We start from the raw sequence: 9,245 nt of genomic DNA, 5'->3' as shown, positions 1-9,245 counted from the left end.
AGGAAGAGACCCATCATTTCCCAAGTTTTACCAATGAAATGACGGAAGCTTGGTGATTTTACCTAATCTAAAATTAGACTTTAGAATTTGGATGTAAAAGAATTGAGTGTTACCAAAGCTTTAAAAAAAATCCTACTTGTGTTTTATTTGAAAGATGATTCAAATACATTCAGAAAGTGGAAAGAAAGCAATCGCGTTCGTAATTAAAAAAAAAAAAGCTTCACGTTGCAGATTTTATTTTTAAAGTCCAAAACGGAAGCACCTTTCCATACTGTAGTTACCCTGACAACGGCTCTCTGACTTGTCCACCTCTACAGCATGCAAATGACTGCGCGAGACCAATACAACTCAGATTGGTTAACTAAACAGAGCGCGCGGCGCATGCAGCGCCAGAGCAGATCAGAGCAGAGTGCGTGTTTGACAGCTGCTCATATAACAAGAGCTGCACGAATTTCTGGAGGGGTGCAACCGCAGCCTATTTTAAATTAGTTACCTCGAACTTTCAACTTTAATCTTAATTAACTCTGCGGAGGGTGTACACCCATCATCCCGGGACTTGAGTGCTCAAGCTTGTCCCTCCTTGCATTGGAATAACTGGAACCCGAGAGACAAGCAGAAGAAAGGGCACACGGGAGCAAGGCGGGACGGCTTTGAAGTTTATTTCACCTTATTATTTGGCTTGAACGGAGCTCATATTGGACAAGGGAGACGGCTGTTCGCTCCCTTTTGATGCGTCTGCTGGCCACATTTAAAAATGGTACGAGTATGCTGACATTCGGACTACCCTCCTCCTTTTCTCCACTTCGGTTTTATTCGGTAAGTCACGAAGCTGAGAGGCGTTGAGGATGCATGTATGTATAAGATGTTTAATTACTTTTAATTACAGCGGCGGAGCAGTTTACTGTGGAAATTCAGGTCCAATTACGGGCATGTTCAAACCAGCTTGTAGCGCAATTTGCAGCCATTTCTATATTATTTTTTATTTATTTTCAAAAAAAAAAAACGTGGGACAGAAATAACATAGCAGAGGGCATGTTTGACAGAAAATGACTTGGGAGGTGTGGGGTGCTTCGTTACCTAACTCCAGCACACCTGGCCGTCTGCCACACACAGTTACAGTATTCCCACAGTGCCGCGCTGCCTTATGGCAACCTGGACTGATGATGCCCGTTATTAAAGTTAGCTTTTTAGCGTTTGTTAGTGATATTATAATAACGCATCACCGACGTGTTTGCTTTATGCAGCATTTATTATAGAGGAACATGTTGCGCATTAATATTTTAATTAAGACTCATTTGTCTCAGGTGTGTTTAATGCGCGCTGCATCAGAGCCAATCAGAACGCTTTCAATAACAGCTAATTCGTTCAGTTCTCGGTCCTGCAGCATCGTTGTCTACGACATGAGGCTATAGTTCTTTTTTAAATGGAAGTTAATGAGGAAGGCAGTGTTCTAATTAGGTTGTGAATTGCATAATTGAGTCTGGGCTCCAATTTCTTGCTTGGATGAATCAATGGTTAATAGCCAAACAGCTTAGCTATATGTCACTGGAGTGGCATGAATGTTTTTCCTGGGTGATTTAGGGAGAAATGATGCGGCATGCTTCAGATTTCTATTCAGTCTAGAAAAGTCTGGATTCAAGTGTGATTAGAAAGGAAAATTGATTGTGGAATCATGTATTTTTAGACTTGCTATACTGTAAAAACTAGCCAAAAACATTTAACCTCCTGGAAAAGTCTGACATTTTGACAGTGAAAGTGTAAGAGGTGTCAGATCCTGACTTTTTGCAATAGATTCATATGAAATAATCAGACAGCTACAGGGAATAACTAGGGCAAAAACAAATATGTTGTCGAAGATACCCTGCGGTTTAGTGGTGATAAGTACCTTGGCAATGAAGGTAAACACAATTATGTGTTTGACCAGGTGTTTTATTGAGTAAAGCAGCCAAATAATATTGGCCTGACTGATGCAGATTTAGAGCTGCAACTTTAAGCTGCTATCAGGCTCTGTTCAGGCGGAGAGGAGCAGCCCAGAAAATGTTGAATCAATCACAAATATGCAGCGAAAAATAAAACAGGGCCTGCTCTCTTGGCTGAGCGAGTTGAACTGTCTCTTGCCACTTGAGGGGGCGGATGTCATAATTATCATTTCTCCTGGACTGCAGCGGAGAGGCCGCTGGCGCTGGCAGGATCCCAGCAACTCCGTGGGTGTATATAGTGACCATGTTGACTTTTTAGGGTGAGCAGCATCACTTCCAATTCAGAGGAGGTGGGGAAAATGGTGACGAGTAAGGGAGGCTATTCCATGTCACGCTGAAATGAAATGAAACAACCATCACTGTCTCGCACTGAGATGGTGCTGAGGCAGGTTGTTGTGGTTTTGCACCCAATACAACAGCGTGTATTAAAGTAAATGACCAGGTTGGACTTTTCGTCCAGCAAATGTTGTCAGACAAGACGCCTAGTTATTATGCTGTTTTACTGTTGTCCGCGAGTGTCTTATCCGCGACACCTGCAAGGAAATAGCCACTTTCACTAAAAGTGCTACTTGCTATAAAGCTCTCTTTCAAGAGGAATAGAAGAGCTGCAGGCCAGCCATCTTTTATTGGAGGACTGGTGAGTCAATAGAGTCCTCACAGGGCTCCTCATTATGTTTGTTCCACTTGGGGCACTGCTGCTTCTTAGTCTGACAAAAAATGGTGCATGATTGATAGTATTTAAATGACAAAAAGGCTTCTCAGGAGTATGATGGCTTTGTGATTCTGATGAAATGCTTAGCGAGCAGGTTATTTAGGACAGCAAACACCCGACTGTCTTTGTTTGAAGTCAAACACTCCCATCTGTGGCACCCACATCACGTGTCTTCCTGTATTGTTGGTAAATGCCGCTAATCTTCACAATACCAATATCCAACATAATCTGTTTCAATAACAAATAAGGACTTCTGGGTATTTTAGAGATTGGCTTTTATTAAAAAAAAAAAAAAACACACAACAAAAAGTATACTAATGAGCTTCTGTCCCAGGTTTTAACCGGAACCGCTCTAATTGCCCTCGGTGGCATTCCTAGTTAATTGGTTTTGTCCAGGCGGACGATACAGGTCGTCTCAAGTCTGGCCAGTTGTTAAGTCATCAGGCACTCAATTAAGTCTGCCACTGTTGCAGAAAAGAGGCCATACAGACAGAAAGATTTCTAAAGTTTTCCAAATCTAGAGATTTGGAAAACTAAAGATTGAGACTGATTTTTAGTCTTGCTGAGACTAAAACTCAGTGAGACATCTTTTTTAAATTCAGAAGGGTGTTATTCTGTCTTCCATGAAAGGATTTTCCACTCATCTGCCTCTGTCTGCACACGGTTTCCATCAGCCTCTCTTATTCTGTTTCCGCCGGCAGCAGACTGGATTTCCTCGGACCAGAAATCGGTCGGCTCAGAGCTTCACGCAGGTGGAGTTTTTCAGTTCTGCCGGCTGCGCATCACAAAGCGAACCTGCGCCGATCTCTGTGTGACACAGGAGCGAATTGCGCCAGCATCTGGTGAATGTACAGTCAGAGGGCAAGGCGAAGGAAGAATAGCAAGCAGTAGATTCAGGCTTAGCTTTTGACCTCCTTTTTTCTATTTTTCCATAACAGGATATACAGATAGTAGCAGTGTTTTTGCTTGGGTAGCTGAAAGGTTTTACCCTCAGGGCTTAAAGCTGGGGCCCCTGTTGTTTTGACGATATGCCTCATAAGCATGCATGAGCTTAACATCCCTCCACAATGTGCCAACATGAACAATAGTCACCCAGAAGCAGATGCTTGCTTCTGGCATCCACAATGTCTTTTTAGCGAGCTTCTTCCCTAATTGTCATTAATTAGTTTCTTATTATTCCAGTCACTGGTAGGTCGACTTTATACAAGTTTGTCCAATTAATTAACCCAGCAGGATTCTGCTGAAGAGCTGGGAGCTTACCGTTCGATACAATTAGCACCTACTGACTGTTTTATACAAGTTTCCCAATAAGATTTTATTTTTTAGGAGGTAGTGGGGGAGATGTGATAATACCATGTCTGTTTATACTAACAGCAGGTTGAGTTTCTGATTGGTAACTCAATTGTTACCTTTTTTGCTGCTTTAAACATTTTTCTAAATGTTTTTGTTAATGTTTTCTGCTTAAGGAATTTGTAACAGAAAATCTTTTGCACTGAAACTTGTTTTGTTCCAGCTCAGTGAGCAGATTTGTCATCTCCACATATTTTAGATGTAGATTAAGTGTGTTGTCTGACAGTTCTGCAAAGGTATTCATACCGCTTCAACTGCTTCCTCATTTTTAATGCCTTAAAGACAGAAAATTGAACATATTTTATTCAAACTTTTGTTAAGAGTTCTCTTAACAAAAGTTCTCTAACCTGCCAGTCACTGGTGTCAGTGACTGGCAGGTTAATAAAAAAGAAAATCAGACCAAATGATCTGACGCGTAGGATATTATCTCTTTTTTTATTCAGTTTTGCTTCTATGAAACAACATCTAGTGTTTATAAGTTTTTTTAAGTCTTTCCAAATAACATCTGAAATTGCTTTTGCAAGTCCATGATTTTTACCGTAGCATCAGCTGCAAGTCTTTCAGGCGTTTCTTCCATCAATATCAATATTTAGCTCCTGGAAAGACCAACCAGCTTCCCTGCTGTGAAAATAAAAACATCCCCACAGCATGATACTGCTACCATGTTTCACCACAAACAAAGTGTGTTAAGGTTAACAAAAACATCTGTTAACTTCAACATGCAGCTGTATTTACACACAGAATGCCTATCTTATAATTAGTTGTCAGAAGTGCGTTTTCTTGCACTGGATTTTATTTTAAAGCATCAGAGGTGGAAATGCATCCCACAGTTTTCAGATTTGTGTTGCTGTCACAGAAACTGAGGTTTGGTTAAATCTTTAAAGTTGTAATATTTTGGCCAGTATCTCCAAAAAAAGAACAACCTTCCCTCTGATCAGTTTATCGACTCTGATTCAGGCTAACCGCTCGTTATGAACTATGCTGGGCACCACTCAAGAATAGATGGTCTCTGCTGCATGTCATTTTCCTGCTTTTCTCATACAGCTACCTTTTTTATTGCCTGCTCTGAACAGATCCATTTCCAGTATGCCAGTCCCTGCCGGTGACTCACTGCAGAGCAGAAAGCGTCGCTTTTTAAAGCGACAGTGTCGTCGGCGACAAACATACATCTGCCGGCCGCAGATGGGTCTTCCTGCAAAACACACCTCGATGCCGCCGTTATAACACTGCTGTTCGTTTCTGGATAACTAATTACTGCGCATTAGTTAAACAGACCATTTGAAATGCAAGCCTGGCAAATCACCCTTGCCATGGGGAGGTGAGCCGCCCTCCCTCTCCTTCTCCTTATGCAGACCTGGTGCTTCTATTCTTAGTTCTATCAGCATATGTTTGTATCAGGAAGTTAAGGTCCGCAAGTAGAGATTTACACCAAATCTATTCTGGTTCTGGTTAATGCTAACATACTGCAGATGGAGGAAGTTTACAGAAGTTCTGATTGCTTTCAGGCTGTACAGTGTCATCCATTTCTCAGCTGATGGTGAATCTTTGACTCAATTTTCAGCAGCGCAGTGACATCCGTACGACTTTTATCAGAGTCGGACGAGCCAGCGGATCTGTGGGACGCCACCATGGATAACAAGACTTTCATACTCGCCTTCCCCTACAGAAAAATGGATCAGGCTTCTGCCTCGTGGGCTGTTCACGGCTCCAGCGTGCATTACTTACTCTGACAGTGACAAGCACTGAACACGACTACAGCTGTGTTCATTTCCTCTCAAATTAATACACTAAGCTGTCTGCTGGATAGAGCGCACTCTATGCAGTACAGTTTAACTTAAGGTCCTCGTTCTGCTCTGTTCTGTGTGTTGCTTCAGTGCCAAACTGTGACAAACGTTCAGATAAGACATATGCGACCACAGGGCCTACTGCATCAAAGTAGATGTGAGAATACCAAACTATGCAATGCAAATCTGTTTTGCAGTCCTGGTCATACAAGACTTGATATGATGAGGTCTCATGATATAATGGAGCACCTCAGTGCACCGAAACACTTTACAGCTGGCTTAAATGAAGTGTGAAGAGGCTATTTATGGGTTTATAAGTGGGCAGACCCTGTTTTCTGCATTACAGCAGCTGGAGGGGCTCCATGTTTGATAAATATTCCATCACCGCCTTTCCCTCCTCCTCTTGACTCCATCTCCGCGGTCCGACCCACCTCAGGTCCGCACCGCTTTTGATGTCAGACGGCGAGGAGAGCTGAGATCTCTCAGGGCCCCCGCAAGATTCCTAATTGAATTGTCTGAACAGTGAAAGAAGCACATTCAAATCCATACATGGGAGCGCAATTCAGAACGGGAAAAATGTTTCATCTCCTCCAGCCGTCACAGAGGAGTCGCACGCAACATTGATTGCCTGAAAAATGGATCTGTTAAAGAAGTCTGTTTGAAATACAGAAGACAGAGAGCAGCAGGCTCCTGCCTCCAATACCTCCCATCAGCAGTGCTATCATGCAGATAACATCTTCTAATAGTCCCTTTTTTCATCTTGTATTGTCCTGGAAGCCAGAGGACACAGTGGTGGCTGCTTCAGGCAGGGACTCAAACAAGCTCTTGCTGATAACCAATAAAAGGGAAGATATCTCCATCCCAGTCTTACATTCCCTGTCCCAGTGTTTTTTTTATTGAATAAACAATTCATAATTAATGAGATTAACGAATTAGATTTTCATTTTACCGTTCATAAACATTAGCAGCTGGAGCTCGCAGAAAATCACACTCGTGGGGTTGGTACATTTGGGGGAATGCTGAAAAAGCCAAAAGAAATGATAAAACTTGATTAAAGAATTCCCCAGGTCGGAATAAACTTGGAGGCAAAGAGAAATAGCTTGTGGCCTTTTGTTTTCCTTTCTCTGTTTGTCTCTCCATTTGGTTGCTTTATGTCAGTTTGTTCATCTGTTATTTGTCCATTCCTTTCTATCCATTTGCCATTTCATTCACCTGTTGGTTCTATTGATCTAGCCCGTCTGTCCATTTAATTTTCTACTTGTAAGCTGAATTTTGTCCCACTCTGTCCCGCTGACCATTTGTGTCTGTTCAGTCTTCTGTCTGACCAATCGTTTGTTGCAGGCTTACTCAATTGTCAGGTTGTTTATATCGATTAATTTGCTCATGTTTGTTCATCTTTCCCCTTCATCTGTTCATTTGTCATTCTATTTACTTGTCTGTCATTTCTTATCTAGTCATTCCTTTCTTCCTTGGGTCTTTGAAGATTCCTTAGTCTGGAACAGTATGCGATTTTTACATTACAATAGGAGTAACTTCCTGCATGTCCAACACTGGGCTTTCTGACTGCAATAAACTGCTCTCCTATTTGATGTGTTCAAATCCTGGTTTTGCAGCAGCTCTATAATGAGTTTGTCTCGGGGAGATTTTCCACCGTGCTGATGTCTGACTTATAGAGATTTTCATGGCAATTTGGAGCACAAGATATCCCTAGGGGCAACAACACACAACTAATTACTCTGGAAAGGGAGGTATTACTAGTACATTCACTTTAAGATACACTGCACGCGAATGATCAATCACATTTATAGCGATCGATTTCCTTATTTTGGGAATAAGCAGCTTTTTACAGTCATCTGCAACAGGCATACCTCTGATTTTCCGGTCCTTGGAAATGAGCGTGAATCTAGATATGTGCCTGGAATGCCAACAGTGACCTTGCAGTTTATGTCTGAATACCTAATAGCAACGACTTGGCTTTAATCAATAATTTCCACTCGACCGCACAATAATTTATCAAAGAAAGTGAGCAAAGTTATAGTGGAGAGGGAATGTCGGAGAAAGCCAATCTTCTCTCTGAGGTCTTCTGTTTGTAGTGTGAGATTGAAAGAATATGTGTGATGTTGCGTAACAGAGGTAGGATTTATATTTTTACTTGAGTCCACATTCCCCAGTGTCAACACACACACACCCCCAGTAGCTGCTGTAAGCCAAACACCCCGTCAGTGTGCACCCATGCCTCATCGACTCTCAACTGGGTGGAAGTATTCTCCCGAACTTAATTCAAAAGAAAGGCTGACTATCGCGGCTGAATCATGAGTCAGAGGATTCATTCTCCAACAAACCCAGCTGAGCCGGGCTCGCCCCATTCTTGCTTTTTTCAGAAGCTAATCAGATTCATTACCAAGAAGAGCTGTCATATTCTGTATCCTACCTCTTTGAAGAACTCTGTTAGCTAACACGGCATGTCTGGCTCTTCCTTGATCTTAGAAAGATGTCTACACTTCCCCACCGGTCCCCCTGGGACTGAATTAGCTTTTGATCCGTGCGGTGTTAGTCAACTTTGTGTAATAGATTTCGATCAAATGCTGATTCTGCCTTTTTGGAGAAGTCCGTTTTTATTATTCCCTTTGTCACTCAAGGGAAATTCAGCTGGAATCCTCTCCATAAGGGCTCGGTTGAAAATTTTGCGAACAGCATTGCCAGCTTTTGAAATGGAACCATCAGATAACCTTAAAGGATTCCTTAAAGGATTCAGACTGATGTGTTTAAACCAGAAACACAAAGCCCCTCATCAGTCAGATAGAGCAGCTGTCATAAATGTGGCTTTGACATGGACTGAAGCGACTTTTACATTGCATGACTCACTCAGAGAAAGTCTTAAGTCAGATGAGTCAGCATGTATAAAGGGCAGAGAATTCAGTGGAATAAGAGTCTTTTTTTAAAGTAGCAGTATCCCACACTGAGTCAGTAGAAAGGGAGCATCTTCATCTCTTTTCTTGTGTAGTCAGAAGGTTAATGTCCTTCGGTACAATCCAAATGCATTTTGGCTTCTGGAAATAAAACCCAATGCTGCAGAAAATCTTATTAATTCCCTCTGTCTGAATACCAGTTGTGATGCCAGTCATTTTTATCAAGACACATCTCAGGTGGTTTGGATGTCTTCCTTTCTTTTTACTCTAAACACATCCTGTTGCTTTCTTAAGTCATCTTAAGAGTAAATGTAAGAACAGACAGCATCATGGACACCAAGAAACGCACCAGACTAGTCAGGGATAAAGAAGTAAAGACGTTCCTCGCAACGTTATGTCAGAAAACAAAGAAGGATTTCCAGTCAGAGCAGGTCATAAATTACCTTTTTCCTCCTGCAAGCAAAACACTTTCTGGAAGAAAGCCATCCTTAACCCTCTATGGCATACCGTT

General features: G+C 41.9%; 1 protein-coding gene across 1 annotated transcript in view; it reads left to right on the top strand.

Annotated features, from left to right (window-relative positions):
- The first annotated feature begins 300 nt into the window (after positions 1-300).
- slitrk6 (SLIT and NTRK-like family, member 6) overlaps positions 301-9,245 on the top strand; it is a 25,521-nt gene continuing 16,576 nt past the window's right edge. Inside the window, exon 1 of the mRNA XM_015021332.1 lies at positions 301-816. Within this exon, the coding sequence (XP_014876818.1) occupies positions 730-816 (87 nt within the window). The 5' untranslated portion in view covers positions 301-729. The remainder of the gene's footprint in view (positions 817-9,245) is intronic.

This window comes from Poecilia latipinna, unplaced genomic scaffold (genome assembly GCF_001443285.1).
Source record: "Poecilia latipinna isolate Pla-1442-1.1 unplaced genomic scaffold, P_latipinna-1.0 Scaffold2761, whole genome shotgun sequence".
NCBI lineage: Eukaryota > Metazoa > Chordata > Actinopteri > Cyprinodontiformes > Poeciliidae > Poecilia > Poecilia latipinna.
Note: the sequence above shows the minus strand (reverse complement) of the source record. Positions and strands in the feature narration are given on the sequence as shown.